Below are 17,648 nucleotides of genomic sequence, written 5' to 3'. Positions count from 1 at the left end.
ATATTTGCGGTATCGGAATTCCAATACCGAGATCCGATACTTTTGTGATATCGGGAATCGGTATGGGGATCGATATTAATGTGTAAAATTAAGAATAAAAATAAAAAATATTGATATACTCACCTCTCCGACGCAGCCTTGACCTTACCGATCTAACCGGCAGCTTCCGTTCCTAAGAATGAGCGCTTGAAAGATCTTAGATGACGTTGTGGCTTGTGATTGGTCACGTGAGCGGTCATGTGACCGCCACGCGACCAATCACAAGCCGCGACGTCATCTAAGGTATTTCAAGCGCTTGAAAGACCTTAGATGACGTCGCGGCTTGTGATTGGTCGCATGGCGGTAACGTGACCGCTCACGTGACCAATCACAAGCCGCGACGTCATCTAAGGTCTTTCAAGCGCTCATTCTTAGGAACAACGGCTGCCGGTTACAACCAGGGCACGTCAGGGTGAGTATATCCCTATTTTTTATTTTAATTCTTTGATTTACACATTAGTTCCCAGTGTATGGTTCCCAGGGTCTGAAGGAGAGGAAACTCTCCTTCAGGCCCTGGGATCCATATCCATGTAAAAAATAAAGAATTAAAATAAAAAATAGGGATATACTCACCCTCTGACACGCCCTGTTGTAACCGGCAGCCTCCGTACCTAAGAATGAGCAGTTTAGGACCCTCGATGACGTCGCGGCTTCTGATTGGTCACGTGCCGCTCATGTGACCGCTCATGCGACCAATCTCAGGCCACGACGTCATCGCAGGCCCTAAACTCCTCATTGAGAAGTTTAGGGCAAAATGTGAATGTTGTATAAAATCTAAAGCTACAAGAGTATCTATACCTAAAGAGAGTGAGACAAAAAGCACAAGACTACCTGACTTGGCACACACTGATGTATGTGGACCCATGAAAGTGACCACATCAGGAAATAATAGATATATGGTGACCTTCATAGATGACTACTCAAAATACACAGTCACGTACTTAATAAGGAACAAAAGTGAAGTTTTTAAAAAATTAGAAGACTATGTGACAAAGTCAAATAACAAGTTTCAGAGGAAGCCAATCATCATCAGAAGTGATAATGGAGGTAAATGTACAGGACACCAAATAGAAAACTACTTAAGATAGAATGGAATAGAGCATCAAAAGACTGTTCCATACACACCTGAACAGAACGGGGTAGCAGAAAGAAAAAACAACTCTGACTGAAATGGTAAGATGTATGCTAACAGACTCCAAACTACCAGAGAAATACTGGGGTGAAGCAGCAATGACAGCTACTTATCTGCAAAACAGACTTTCTTTTTCAAGAAAACTGAAAAAAAAAACATATGAAGTGTGGCAAGGTAAGAAACCAAGTGTGAATCATTTAAGAGTTTTTAGTTGCAAAGTTTTTGTGTTTATTCCAGAAGAAAAACACTCCAAACTTCAAAACAGAGCCATTGAAGGAATATTTGTCGGATATAGTGACAATTGCAAAGGATGCAAAATCCTAGATCCCAAGACAGATAGAATCACAGTGAGTAATGGTGTAACATTCATCAAAGATCTAAATGATAACATAATGACATCACTGGAAATGAAAAATGAGAGAAACGAGAGTGATATAACTGCAAGAACATCTTATGAGAGAGAAATGGAAATCGATGAAAATCAAAAAACTGAATATCAAGAGATACAGCTCCATACAGACACAGAACCAAGATGCTCAATAAGAGAAAACAAGGTAAGACCATGTTAGGGTTTGCGGAATGCACCGAATATATTTATTGATGTGATTGGTGCGTCTGCAACCCGGGATCCACCGTTCAGGAAATATCCTGCCGCTAAGAGAATGGCGGCACAATATGGCGGTATTAACCAGCTCCGATAGCTTCACAGAGCGGCCGAGAAAGCAAAGCTCTGTGCCCTGTTAACTCTCACAGAGACACAGGCTAACTACCCAGAAGAGAGCAGTCAGTGGTCATGCATGCACACAACACTCCTCGCCGGAGGTGCCAGCATTCTAGGGGCTTATTTCAGCCGGGTCCCTGAATACTCTCATACACAATCTCCTCGCCGGGGGTGCCAGCATTCTAGGGGCTTATTTCAGCGGGGTCCCTGAACACATTCACGCATATGACCACAGTGGCGCAAAGCATGTAACTTTAGAAGATACTAGCGCATGGCCATGTGGCCATGCGAGCCTTAAATAGCTGCAGCACGTACAGGACCTTCCAAAAGAGGACCAATGAGAAACTGCTACAGAGCCTGCGTACCTAGAGGACCTTCCAAGAAAGACCAATAGATTTGGCTTCAGTACCTGAACATGTGACCCTTGATCTCCAGAGAGAGATCTTACCCTGGGCATGCTCAGTGTGTGCAAAGCAGGACTTAGTCCCAGAAAAGCCTGTTTGCCGTAGATCAGTGCAGGGTACAATAGCAGAGCCTGGAGAGGCAGCAATAACCCTTTGCACTGAATCAGACTCAGTGAGACGCTGGGACCGACGTCTCTGCTGAGCAGGCTCCACTGCGGCGGATGGAGAATGGGAGACCGCAGCAGACAGTCAGACCGGCGTGTATCGTCGTGTTTGACACCAAAAGCAACGATGCCAGCGATGTTTTACACTGGTAACCAGGGTAAACATTGGGTTGCTAAGCGCAGGGCCGCGCTTAGTAACCCGATGTTTACCCTGGTTACCAGTGTAAAATGTAAAAAAAACAAACAGTACATACTCACCTTCGCGTCCCCCGGCGTCCGCTTCCCACACTGACTGAGCGCCAGCCGTAAAGTGAAAGTGCAGCACAGCGGTGACGTCACCGCTCTGCTGTTAGGGCTGGCACTCACAGTCAGTGCAGGAAGCGGACGCCGGGGGACGCGAAGGTGAGTATGTACTGTTTGTTTTTTTACTTTTACGCTGGTAACCAGGGTAAACATCGGGTTACTAAGCGTGGCCCTGTGCTTAGCAACCCGATGTTTACCCTGGTTACCCGGGGACCTCGGCATCGTTGGTCGCTGGAGAGCGGTCTGTGTGACAGCTCTCCAGCGACCAAACAGCGACGCTGCAGCGATCGGCATCGTTGTCTGTATCGCTGCAGCGTCGCTTAGTGTGAAGGTACCTTAACACTGTCATCGACAGAAGCAGAATATGTCGCCGCAGCACATGCCAGTCAAGAAGTTTTATGGTTAAGACAACTGCTAACAGACTTAGGAAAACAACAATTGGAAACAACAAAGATGTATGAGGACAATCAAGGATGTCTAGTTCTTGCTCAGTTGGAAAGAGTTAATCCAAGAACTAAACACATTGATGTGAAGTTTCACTTTTTGAGAGATCACCAGGAACAAAGAATCCTAAATTTAGAGTACTGCCCAACTGAAGATATGACAGCAGATATTTTCACAAAGGCAATGAATGCTGAAAGACATCAGAGACTGATGAAGAAATTAGGCTTAACTGAACAAGTCCTTACTGTTGAGAAAGGGCGTTGGCAGATATGCAACAGATACAGACTTATTTGTGTGCAGGAGGAGTTTACACTTTTCTGAGAGTAGATGGCGATGTTGTTACTGTTATATACTCAGTTGAATGTAATGCATATACTTATTGTACTTTAGTTTCACTTTCTCTCTGATAAAAGGTCCTTCAGGCTTCCTGTTATGCTGTATTAAGAAGCTGATGCATGTACCTCATGTTCTTTGAAGATAAAAGTTGAATTACCCAATATAATCTACTCTCACAAGTTTCTTCTGTGACCTAACTATGCAACATTTGCTCATGGCTATGACAAGGGCTCTGAACACTTTACACTGTAATAGACACTAAGACAGTGCCAAAGTAAGGGAGATGCTGCTTAGGAAATTGATTTGCTGCAATCTTTCATATGTACAGCGAAAGTATTATGAGTACAAGTAAAAGTGTCAACCCATTAATGTTAGATTGTCAATCCACCATATATGTTGCCTCATGAATGACTCTAATCATCAAGCCTGTTGCCTTCCTGACAGTAATGTTCTTGAACTGTCACCTGTCTGTGCATCTATTCCATCTGCTATTACTTAGTGGGGCCGAGTGTCATGAAATCCTATATTCTTGAAGAGCAATATCACTTCCACCTTTCACCACTTGAAGAAAACCAACTAATTTATATCTTCATATAAACATAAAAATGAGACATGGAAAATAATACATGTTGTGAGTCTTACCAAACAGTCATATGCAAACTATAAAAACTTCTGTGCCACACTTTACAAAACATTTTATTATATCAATCTTATGTTTCTTTACTAAAGTATAGAATGAGAAAGAGAGCAAAAAGCCAACCATAAAGTCCAAAATATTGTAAAGAAAACAATCAATTTATTAAGTTAATCAGGTAAAAATAACAGGACAATCCGTAATGAATGAGGTAAAATATAAAATTTGACAAAAAGGATGCACACCCAGGACAATAATGATAATAATGGAGCTGAGTGGAAAGGGTGTCAAAATAGTATGCACAGTATGGAAAATATCATATACATTTGTAAAAGACACAAGGCAAAGTTGTACAAAATATTTATTTACTAATAATTAAAGTGGTAGTGTGGTGTAACAGAAGTGACTGTTACCATAAAATCATAATCAATGGAGAAAAGTGTATACCATATACTTGTCAAAGCACAAGGCAGCATGCCGAAAACGCACGTTGGGGTGGACTCCATCCAGGAGCCAGAGATTTACACCATCATTGTGAGTTACCTCCCACTTTGGATTAATTCACTTATACTTTCACATGATCCTCTGTCACCACACATTTAGTTTGTGCTGTTACCTTGTGCTTCGACACCTATATGGTATACACTTTTCTTCATTGATTATGACTTTATGGTAACACTCACTTCTGTTACACCGCACTAGCACTTTACTTATTAGTAAATAAATATTTTGTACAACCTTGTCTATCTTTTACAAATGTATATGATATTTGATATATAATATTTTCCGTACTGTGCATACCATTTTGACACTCATTCCACCCAGCTCCATTATCATTATTGTCCTGGGTGTGCGACCTTTTTGTCAAATTTTATATTTTACTTCATTCATTGCGGTTTGTCCTGTTATTTTTACCTGATTAACTTAATAAATTAATTGTTCTCTTTACAATATTTTGGACTTTATGGTCGGCTTTTTGCTCTCTTTCTTCTTGTAATTTTCTGACTGTCCACATATTATCACTCAGGTCCGTCTTCTTGGTTGCTGCAATTTCACCTACGTACTACAGACACCCTATTACCACTAAGCATACCTTTTTGGCTTTTATTTAAAGTACAGAATGGTATAATTGAGAATATGATGGACATGTGTCCAGAAGAGCAATCATCAGCATTTGGACCATTGTGGGATTGTTACACCCCTAGTACTATATTTTTACATACCTTGACTTGGACTGATAATTAGAGACTTCTGATCTGTGAAGATGTCATTCACCCTTCTTCCAGTGTACAGAATAGAGGCAGCACTTAGATTCACTTTAACTGGTCTGTGATAAGGTGTCATATTTTGTAGATTTAAAATCAGGTTAATGTCTTCTCCAATCACTACAGGATTTAGGAGCTTAAACTTCCCAGTAATGTCAGGACCCTCAAATAATGGTGTTGAGGCACGTGAAGGATTTGGTGAAGGAGATGATGGACGGAAGGAATTTCTTGTTGATCGTGTATGTGGTACACGAGAAAGGTTTCCTGTGGAAGGTGAAGGTGACAGTGGTCTTGCGTTTTCATTTATGGCTGGTGGTCTTCTATTTACAGAAGTTGATAAATTTGGTGTAGAGGAAGAATAACGTCCAAGTGGATTATTATTCCTTCGTCTATTGCTCATGGGTGAGCGATTTGCCGTGACATTCTCTGAAGGATGTCTATAAAATGGCATATTTTTGGTGGCCTTCTCAAATACTTCTCTCTCTTTCGGAGATCCTGTTTTGATAAACATGCAAAATATATTTTAGAATTAAAATTATGATGCAAACAAATTGCAGTATTACAATTAATATACTAAATTTCCCCCCCGGTGAGGGCTGTTCCATAAGGAAGGATCCTCTTTAAATTGATCAACAGATTGCCTAATTATCCAGCTTCAGAAATTCACAGAGAAATTAAATACAGTGAGTCACACTTTTACATTGTTAGCTACTGTAATAAATAGACTTCCCTGTAACACATGACTAAACTGGTTCTGCCAGAGTGAGAGATGGCATTTTTGACAGCTACTCTAGTCTGGATATTAGTTCAATCAAGGAACCCAGTGCAGATGTATAGACTTTTTTCGGTCTAAGGCCTCGCTCACATGTGCATATAGCATGGCCGAGTGCTATCTGATGTTTTATCAGATAGCACTCGGACCAATGTTATACTATGGAGCAGTGCACATCAGCGATTATTTTCTCATGCTGATACATCATCATGAGAAAACAATCACAGTACACTGCGATTCACAGCAAGATTCGGTTCACACGCACCCACACATACATCACACTGCACTTGGATGTAACTTCAGTACAGGCCAATATCTGCAGAGACGATTACTTTCTCTGTCTCCTTCACACTTGTGCTGTGATTCCGTCATAAGAGAGGATCAGAGCACATTGCACAGACACTGAGCTCATGCTCAAGCAGAGCAAAGGCCGAGTGCTCTCACATCGGATACCATACACTGGTGTGATTCCAGCCTAAGTCTGAGGAAATCTGATTGCTCATCAATAGAGCAGTTGTAAGAGTCATTATTAGAGGTTGTTTCCTTATTTCAGTTGTAGCAGTGGAAGATCAAGAAAGATGAAGCTAATAAAACTATAGAATGCAATTTTAAAGATGTGCACATTAAGAACATCCAATACTATTTTTTAACATATTTTATGTGGGAAATCCTATTTAACACTTATGTTAACAGTTATCTTCAGGAGCGCTGTCCCGGCTGGTGACAAACGCTCTCTCAGCCTCCTTCCCAGCGGGGCTTGAGCATGGTGTGCTCGTGAGCAAGGTCTACGATGCCGCGTTCAGCTGACAGGACCTTGTGTGACGTCAGTTGTCACGTGACAGGCAGGGGTACGGGGCACTGTTAGAACCAATTCAGTAGACGAAGGAGACCGTGATCTCCGAAACATGTAGGAATTGGTCCTAACAGCGCCCCGTACCCCTGCCGGTCACGTGACAACTGATGTCACGCAAGGTCCTGTCGGCTGAGCGCAGCATCTTAGACCTTGATTACGAGCTCACCAAGCTCGTGCACCACTGGGAAGGAGGCTGAGGGAGTGTTTGTCACCAGCCGGTACTGCGCTCCTGAAGATAACTGTTTCCTGAGCTGCTGCTTTGATTTTTGATTTTTACTTCTACCAACATTTGTATAAAGGGGGACTCCAGGAGGAAGAAGAAAAAACCCCATGCTGTGGACTTCAACATCACCTATAAAGAGGTAAATACAGCATTGCCTGCCATTTGCAGTTTTGACTGGGAATTGATGTGCATGAACACTTGAATCAAGAAATTTATATGAACTAATCGGACTTTAGATTTTTAGGTATTATTCATACGAATGACTTTTTAGTCAATTTAATTATTTAATCCTATTATAATATACACCTAATAAATATGTTCCCTCTTTTTTATTGGTACAGATGGTATGTATAGGCGCAAACTATATGAGTTTTTATATGTTTAATTTTTGACAACTTTGTGGTGTTGCCCTGTTTGCAGCCAAATACGCAAAATACCTTTCCAGTTGCACTTGCGCCCACATATATTTAAATTTTGTTGTTAGATGATACAAACTATTGCCCTTCGTGAGATTTGAACCCAGAACCCCAGGGCTGCAAACCAACAATGTTAACCACTGAACTTCCATGCTGATAATACCGCTTCCTAGTTAAAGTTGATTGAAGCATACTACAACAAATTAATTTTATAAAAAAGTGAAAAAGATGGTAACTATTCCAATAGTTATTAGCCTTTGTACTCAACAATTATAAAAACTTCACAGGACATAACTAATGTATTGGCGAATCTGCCAACTAATTTTGATCGAAATACTGAATATTGAACAAATGTCCTTAAAGCAGTACAAAAAAACAAAATCTTTCTATTTTTTTACCTTCTGGGTATTTGTAGTTGTGTGTTATGTCCACACGGGCATCATTACCCACGGCCTTGGTGCTGATGTTTTGACCAACGTACTTGGTATCACTGTGGGCTCTTTCTTTGCTGCCATCTTTATTTGTTACCCAGTTAACACGATCAGCATTTACTTCAGCAAACACAAAGGGAGTGTCAAAACCAACATGCAAATCTCCTTCTTTTACTGCAATCACTGAGGTGGGTCCACAGCGATACATCTCTGAAAAAAAGACATTTCTTTGTTCTTATCTGCAGAAATCCACAATGGGTGTGCATATATGTCTACATTTATACACATTCTCATACTAAAACAGGCCATATATAAAATGGGTGCTATCATCATCATTGTCTAAAGTAAGACTCTGTTCTCATTAGTATCATGGCTTCCATTAATAAAAATGCCATGACAGTAATGCCACAAACAGATCTCAATATATTTTTTGTTATTTATATGAGTTTCAATATTTTTTTTACCTTGACTTTTCTCTTGAGGAGTTGAATCAAGTACTTGCCATCCACTATAGAAAATACCAAGGTCTCTCCTGATGAACCAGGACTCATTCCAGACATGGAAATTCCTGCATTGTGAATATCATTAAAAATGTAAATAACACAAAGTCCTTTTCATAGGATATGATTACATTAATGGCTGAAACTGTTGGCACCCTTGACATTGTTCCAGAAAATGAAGTATTTCTCCCAGAAAATTATTCCAATTACACATGCTTTGTCATGTTTATTTCCTTCGTGTGTATAGGAACAACAAAAAAACAGAGGAAAAAAGGCAAATTGTACATAATTTCACACAAAACCCCCAAAAAGGACATGAAAAAATCGTTGGCATCTTGCTAACGTTGGGTGTAAACAACTTTTTATCAAGCATGTGATGCTCGTTCAAACTAACCTATGGCAAGTAACAAATGTGGGCAATATGGAAATCACACCTGACACCAGATATAAAGGAGAGATGACTCAATCTTTGCATTGTGTATGGTGAACAGAAAGAGGAGAAGAGAACTGTCTGAGAACTTGAAAACCAAAGTTGTTGAAAAACATCAACAATCTTAAGGTTACTAGTCCATCTCTAAGGATCTTGATGTACCTTTGACCATGGTGTGCAATATAATTAAGACGAGGTTTACAACTCATGGTACTGTAGCTAATCTCCCTGGACGTGGACGGCAGTGAAAAACTGATGAAAGGATGCAACGCAGGAGATAGATGGTGGATAAGGAGCCCTTTTCAAGTTCCAAGGAAATTCAAGCTGTCCTGCAGCCTCAGAGTCAATCTGTGTCAGTGTGAATTAAACATCGGTAGTTTTCTACAATGTGATTGAGTAAGCCAAAATCTTTCTGATAAAGTGTCTTGTGGACAGATTAGACCAAGATAGAGCTTTTTGGTAAAGCACATCATTCTACTGTTTACAAAAAAGGAATGAGGTCTATAAAGAAAATAACAGTACCTTCTGTCAAATATGGTAGAGGTTCAACAGTTGTTTTGCTGCCTCAAGCACTGGGTGCCTTGACTGTGTGCAAGCCGTCATGAAATCTGAATATTACCAAAGGGTTTTGGGTAGCTGGTTTTCCAGTAGGACAATGACCCCAAACACACATCAAGAAGCACCCAGAAATGGATGGAAACAAAGCATTGGAGAGTTCTGAATTAGCCAGCAATGGTTCCAGATGTAAATCCCATTGAACACCTGTAAAGCGATCTTAAAATAGCTGTTGGGAGAAAGCACCCTTCAAATTTGAGGGACCTGGATCAGTTTGTAAATGAATAATGGTCTAAATTTCCATCTGAGAGGTGTAAGAAGCTTGTTAATGGTTATATATTGATTGCTGGTATTTATTACAAAGGGTAAGATAAATATTAAGTTGAGGGTGCCAGGAATTTTTTCAGACCCATATTTGGGGTTTTGTGTGAAATGATGTCCAATTTGCCTTTTTTCTCAGTTTTATTATGTTGTTCCAGTACACACAAAGGAAATAAACGTGTATAACAAAACATGTAATTTCAAGAATTTTCTTGGTCAATACTTAATTTTCAGGAACAATTTCAATGGTGTCAACACTTTTGGCAATGACTGTATACCATATCACTACAATAAGCATAAGACAAAAAAACACAAAGCCTGGAAGTAAGGTAAACCCCAGAACAATAAGGAAGTAAGCTACCAAATAAATATCAATAAATGTTTATTAAATATGAAGTACAATATGAAACCACTTTAACAAAAACTTGCCTCATTTAAAGGACACAGATGTAGTCAGAACAATTGAATACTGTCATATTAACATCCCCTTGTGAGAATCTGGACAAAACGTGAGTTGGGGTGGAGGGATACAGAGCCAGATCTTCCTTATGTAGACCCGTCACTTTGTTAAAAATAATTTATCCCTTACACACAGATATGATTACACTTCAATTATGTATATAATGTATATCCATTCAGTATTCATGCTTTGTTTCCCTTTCTTCGACTATCCATAGTTGGTAACATAGGAGTATTTTATTTTTCTGGCTACATATGTGTTCCTTATATGATGCATGATTTTTTTTTAAAGCAGTTTTATATTGTATTTCATATTTAATAAAGATTTATTGACATTATTTATTGGGTAGCTTATTTCCTTATTGTTGTGCGATTCATCTTACTTCCAGGCTTTCTGTTATGAATATCATCTTTATCATATCATATCATATCAGGATTAATCTTGTGTTTAGATTAATATGCACTGAGAATTAAAAGAGTTCCTTCCTTTCCTTGTAAAAGATTTGCTTTCAAAGCAAATTGGCAGCATGTCTATCCAAACGTCTGTTTCGTGCTGTATAAGCACTTCTACGGGTCAGTCTCACCCGTAGAAGTGCTTATACAGCACAAAACAGCCGTTGTCTACACCTGCTCACACTAGCTCCATTATTCATTCTCCCAGCCATGGATTTTTAATGAAGACTAAATAAAGTAAGGAACTTTTAACAGATCGGTGAGTGCCTTCCTTTTTCTTCTCATTTATACAAGTCTTTTATAACAGTATTTGCACTGCCTAGCCTCCTTCTTAGAGTACTCAATATATTCACTTAATATTACATACATTTACTATGTAACTGTCTAGTGGTAACTTTCCTGTGTTCTGATAGTGTTTCCGACGCTGACTCTATAGTCAATATAGGAATATAAATATTACTAGATCTCTACTCTCTCTCTTAACATTGTATTCTTACATGTGATCTTCAAGAGATCTGCCAATATGGCCTATCTCTGTAGCCATGTTTCTTTGGCCTATACTTTGCTGCTGCTATGGTTGGCAGTACCATGTAGGCTGTACTATGTGGCACTACTGCCATTTGCCAGTAAATTGGCATCATTTTAGTCCACTCTACTACATAGGAATTGCTTCTGGGGTCAAACAATAGAATATGGTACAATAGTCAAACAAGTTGGCTACAGTGATTTATAGTGACTACTAAAAGTGAACAAGTAGGTATTGCTTTGTTTTGTGTACTGTGTTGTGCAGCATGGGAAACATACCATATACTATCATTGGAGATCTCTAGAAATTTTCCTTCTGTGTCATAGTGCATATCAATTTCCATGTTTCCATCTGTGTTATGGGCAGAGTTAAAATTTGTGATCACTCTTGTTGGAATTCCAAGGCACCTGAGCACTAGAAGGAAAACAATGAGGCATTATATAATTGCAGAAGGTGGAGCAGAAAAACAACGTCTATATATGTTTGAGAAAGGAGAAAGGTTGATCCATAGCCAGGCTTTCTTGCACCTGAGGCAGAGTCAGGTTGCTGTTGTATCCTTTGTACGGATTCTCTTGCTTTCAGGCAGCTGGCAGCGTTCACACAGGTAGGGTACAAAGTTTCTTGGTGTAACAGGAAGATTTATTAAAGGACATAAACTGCCATAGGATTCCAAATAAAACAGCCTTTTCAGCACAAAGATAAATAGAAAATAAATAGCTCATGTGGTAGGCACAGGTATACCAGTTTAGGGCTCTCCCAAACAGAATAAAGTCCATCTCTGCTACCTTTGTCAGAGATTAAACATTATTTAACGAACTTACACGCACATGGGCCTAAGTCCCAGGGGTGTTCCCACCTCTGCTCCCAGACACTGAATGAGGCAGATGAATTGCTTTAAATAAGCCATTCCAAGGCCAAGAACTGGAGGTATTGGAATGGACAATCCCTCTCAGCTTTATGGCTGTTGATAAAACCTGGACCCAAAATCCTGGCTCATTAAAAAACACTTCTCAGCATTATAAATGCTGAAGCCTGCCTTTCTGGATCCTACACCTGTTGTTCTGCCACCTTTCACCCTGTATCTAAGTACCCTGACTTCCCAGCAGTTCTCTTTTTCATCTTTCTTTGAATTTTAACATCCAGCATGAGGTTGAGTCATGATCTGACTTGCTCCTTATACATATACATTTTTCTGGAGGGTCATGTAATATCAAGTATAGGCAATAAATATAGTATTCAAACAGAAGACAAAGTGGTTTGATACTGTTACCTTTGATGGAATTTGTCTCAATCTATCCCAGGGGTGGGAATCTTTTTTCTGCCAAGGGCCATTTGGATATTTATACCATCCTTCGGGGCTGTACAAACTCCACCCACAAAGTACATTCTGAGTCTGGCACTGGTGTCAAGACGTAATCTTTCTTTGCATGCCCTTCAGTGTTCCGTGGTGAACACTGCATGTGTGTGCTAACAGAGCAAGAAGAAATTAACGAGCTGCTTGTAATCAAAATACACCTCCCTGACCAAGAATGCGGTCCCTGAGAATCTGCTCTGGAGCCTGATAAAAGGTCATCGAGGGCCATAAATGGCCCTTGATCTATCCGGTACGGCTTTAGAGATATATGTATTATCCGAACCTAGTTCTTCATATAGGTACTTGGTCAAAGCTGAGAACATTTGATCTAATATAATTTGGTAAGTGACCTAGTTCATGACAGTTTATAAGCTTTCTATAAATACAAAATAATAATTCTAAATTATGATGCTCTGAAATGTTGAAAAAAAGATTAAAGGGTAATTATACCTTGGAAAGGTATTATTAACCTTTATGATAACATTAGATAATAAGACTTTTTGGAAGCTGGTTTCCATCAGTCCAAAGGTATATCCATCATTCAATGTTTATTATTTCAGTAGCCTGGGTGATGCAGAGGATCGAAAGAATATTGTGGAGAAAGTGAGATTCTCAAGGTAAAAAAATGGTTGGTGTTCCAGCATCTGGTAGTTCTTTCTTTATTTTAAATCCATTAAAACGTGTAAAAATTACAGTGACTGCATAGACACTTTTTTTTTTTACTATAAGTGAGATTCTCTGTATAGTAGAATAACCTACCTGTGCACATGACAGCTGCAAAAACCCAACACTGGCCATATTTCACTGGCTTGAAATTGTCATTGTACCATTTCCAAAGAATCTCAACACTTCCGTTCCAGGTGTTTGGGTCAACACCTTCCAAAAAATCTTTTTCCCATCTTCCTTCAAGAACACCAAAGTCATCATTACTGTTTATCTAGGACATTAGGAAGAACAGATACCATCAGTGAAATAATATTTTAAATAAAAAATTAAACAAAAGCAAGACAGACTTATTATTGGAAGATTTAGACATATATTATATACTACAGCAAAGCAATTCAGTATAAAACATGTCCCAGACCTGACTAAACTCAGCTATCACATCATAGTGGCACCTGAAAGATGTTGTCCCAACTGATTGATTCCGGTACAAATGTCCCATTTTGAGATATTTATATTATAGTGGGGGGATAACCTGCAGTGGAGGCTCTGGTCTAGTATGTTATGTAGCACTAGCCAAAAATCTACCTAATCGGTGTCATATAATTTTACATTTCTTTTGCGGTGGCCACTATTTTGGAAACATACTGTCATTATAGCTGATAGAGCTCATGCAGACAACTGTAAAAATCCGTTATTTTGACAGATAGCACTCGTCTCCATGTTATTCTAAGGGACTGTGCAAATGTCTGATAAAAATCGCAGCATGCACAAATTTTCTCTGATAATCGAATAACACTCGCCTATTCATCTCTATGGGTTCTTGGAAAAAATATTGGACCTCACTCGGATGACATCCAAGTGGAATCCAATTTGATGGACAGACATTATTGAGAAGTTGGAGAATTTTTTTTTCTCTCCACCTTGGAGAAAATGATACTTCGATCACACTGTGATCAAATTCTGATCAAACTCTGATCAGAATGTGATTAGCATAATTGGACTGATTTTCTCATATGAGAGAAAAACGGTTGTCAAACCCTAGCCTTACTGTGTTAACTTTCAGCATAGTGGACACAGCAATCATCTGACCAATGGTGTGTCAATGTTTCACTCTTTATGTAGAATGTGCATCCCTTCAAACTTGGTAAGGTGGTGTCATGCTTGTGCTTCATAGTCCATTCGGATCCCATACAACAGAACAAAATAAATAAAGCACGAATTTGAAAAGCTTGGAAATTATATAAAAAATTCAAAATAGAAGACAGTGTTCTAAGTTACAACAAAAAATGAAGGATTGTTTATTCACTGATGCACAGCGTTTTAGTCCAACTCACTGGTGTCTTTTCAAATCTTAAGTAAGACCCCCAATAAGTTACACTGAAACACTGCAATAAAGTGAATAAGCGCAACCCTTACTTTTTATTGTAACTTTGAGCGCAACCTTGGATTTTTGTACTATGAAGAAAGACTGAGTCAGGAAGATTTCAGACCCCTCTCTACCTCTGTCTTGCTGCTTTATCACTATTTTGGAAAATATGGGAGTGATCCTTATTTTATTTAAATGGTCACAAATGGAATAAAAGGTCAAATCCATAACTGCTTTTCAGTCTCATGTGAAACCTTTTAGTCCATGCTCATATGTTGTGAAAAGCCACAAATCAATGACAAATCCATGATTAAATCAGAATATATTATTTCTGAATTTGGTTGCAGATTTGATCCAACACTATTAAAAAGCATTGTATAGAGTGAAATCTCTTGGAAAAATCCACATGAGGACTTATGCATATGATTATATTTTTGGACTGATTACGATCCGACAAAAGATTGGAGAAGATGGAGATTTTTTTTCCCTCATCCTCATCTGTGCAGCTAATCCTGAGCATGTGAACTTATCAGATGGCGCTCACCATACAATAATTAGTGAAAAAAAATCTGCAAGCAATGAATTGCGGAATTCGCCCCAAATCAAATTCACTGCATTTCATTAGCACAAGGCAGACATAAAACCATCCCAATCGTATGACTGTTTATGTCTGTCCTCTACAAATTGAGTGAGTGCCATTACTAATGTCTTACATTTTTATTTATATAGATTAAGGTTAATGTGATATTTTCTAGTTAACGTTTTAAATAGATGAAATATAGGTCTGTTATTCTTGAACAAGAGTGGAGATATCTAATGAGCATGCACAGAATTAAATAATTTTGATAGCCCTTTATTTTATAATTTTGAAACACATTGAAACACACAGATATTTTGTTACGAATGGAAAAATACATTCATATCCATGATTCCCATCATAAAAAAGTAAATCAACGTCCTCACGCACACAATATTCTTAGCATACTAGTTCTAGTGTATGGGTCAAGATCATGCCTACAAATATTTTTGCTCCTACCACTGTAAGGCATGTAAAAGATGTTGATAGTTTTGATAAGAGCTCCATATACTTTGATCTGACATAAGTTGACCACGGCAGTAAACAATATATATACAAGTCTAACAGATGAAGTCATAGAGGGTGTCTATGTGATAACGTGACATCCGCTTTATATTGCATGTCAAGATGATTTCTTATTAATTTGACATCAAGATGTGGAATTCCTCATTATGGTTCTGATGCATCTCCATGGGCATTACTTGTGTATAAGTGACGACCATTACTTACCATTGCACTGATAACCCTTCCCACGTAGATAGGGCTGTGTCTCTGGGAATAGTCTGCTGCGATATCTTTCTGACAATTAAGGCTTCTGTCCAGGATATTTAAGCAAATGTTAAGAATGTTGTTTTCAAACTGTGGAAAAATAAGATGTAATATATTACACAGATTTATTTAGGTATTGGTATACATTCAGTTACTGTTACAATCAAAACCTATTAATTGGAGGCACTTAGTTTCCTCTACATTTAAATATCTTATTTTTAGTGTACTTTGATACATTGATTGCAATATCATTGGTCATTTGGGAGTATATATTTTGTACCAGGTTCTAGGAGCTGTACTTCTATGTATGTTCGTAATAGTTTTTTTTACCTGACCATAGTTCCAACCAATGGATGAAATAAATTTGTCATTTCCCATGAAAATGACACCGTGGTCATTTAGAACATATTCTTTCCTCTCTTCTTCATTGGCCAAGTACACTTCATCATCTGCAAAGAAAATTAACAAATATAAAAATTAAGATCAACAAAAGACCCTCTTCCTATATATGCTATGGTCAGGCGCTAATACCCCCATAATTTTTCACATTTGAACAGGATTAGATAAGTCATGGACTGTAATTTGTGATTACCAGAAGTCTTCTTAAAAATTTTGCTATGTGGGTCAGGCATTCGTTGTAACTAACACCCCTGTTGTCTGGATTTCAGGCTTTAGGACAGTAAAGCACTAAATTCCATCTACAAATGTATTATGACTTTAAATTTTCTACAGGCATGAGGAGTTAGTGGGAAGTAATACTATAATGTGTGAACAAGGAAGTTGTGAATTTATGATGCCATATTGAAATGCTGCAGTCCAGGGACTATACTAGTTGGTTCTTCTTGCTTGATTAATGTTTGACAGGTCTGGAACAGGTACATCATTACAATCCACCACCAGCACCAGTCCACACAGCACAGTACGAAGATAAAGCCAAAGCCAGAACATCTCTCTTCACTGTGCATTGAGAGAATAAGGCTATAGGCACACGTTGCGGATTGGTGTACGGATTTTTCCGCACTGTTTTTGCAAAATCCGCAGGATTACCCGCGGATTTGCTGTGGATTTAAGACGGTTTTTCTACAGATTCCACCTGGGGTTTTACACCTGCGGATTTCTATTGAGGAGCAGGTGTAAACCACTGCAGAATCCACACAAAGAATTGACATGCTGCGAAAAAAACACAGTTGCGTTTCCGCGCATTTTTTTCTGCAGCATGTGGACTGCGAATGTTGTTTTCCATATGTTTACATGGTACTGTACAACGCATGGAAAACAGCTGCAGATCCGCAGCAAAATCCGCAACGTGTGCACATAGCCTAACTCTGGGGGTTGATTTGCAGTTGCAAACCTGACTTTTTGGGATGTCAATTAAGCCAAGAGGAGGACTGGCCAGCATGGAGCTTCAGACATCCCTATGATCCATTGCAGGTCTTAGAAAAATAACCCATACTCTTTTTAAAGTAAGTTTTCTACAAAAGCCAGAATTTATACCTAAATATATAAAAACGAGTGTATGTATTCAAACTGTCCCTT

At 38.8% G+C, this 17,648-nt stretch overlaps 1 protein-coding gene across 1 annotated transcript in view; it reads right to left on the bottom strand.

Annotated features, from left to right (window-relative positions):
- LOC143769025 (protein-glutamine gamma-glutamyltransferase E-like) overlaps positions 1–17,648 on the bottom strand; it is a 32,324-nt gene that overhangs the window by 7,485 nt on the left and 7,191 nt on the right. Inside the window, exons 4-10 of the mRNA XM_077257627.1 lie at positions 16,443–16,561; positions 16,074–16,202; positions 13,495–13,672; positions 11,660–11,795; positions 8,602–8,705; positions 8,105–8,347; positions 5,401–5,937 (exon numbers count right to left, since the gene is read on the bottom strand). Coding sequence (XP_077113742.1) covers positions 5,401–5,937; positions 8,105–8,347; positions 8,602–8,705; positions 11,660–11,795; positions 13,495–13,672; positions 16,074–16,202; positions 16,443–16,561 — 1,446 coding nt within the window. The remainder of the gene's footprint in view (positions 1–5,400; positions 5,938–8,104; positions 8,348–8,601; positions 8,706–11,659; positions 11,796–13,494; positions 13,673–16,073; positions 16,203–16,442; positions 16,562–17,648) is intronic.

Source organism: Ranitomeya variabilis, chromosome 4 (assembly GCF_051348905.1).
Source record: "Ranitomeya variabilis isolate aRanVar5 chromosome 4, aRanVar5.hap1, whole genome shotgun sequence".
NCBI classification, from domain to species: Eukaryota; Metazoa; Chordata; class Amphibia; order Anura; family Dendrobatidae; genus Ranitomeya; species Ranitomeya variabilis.
This window is presented reverse-complemented; position numbering and strand designations above follow the sequence as displayed.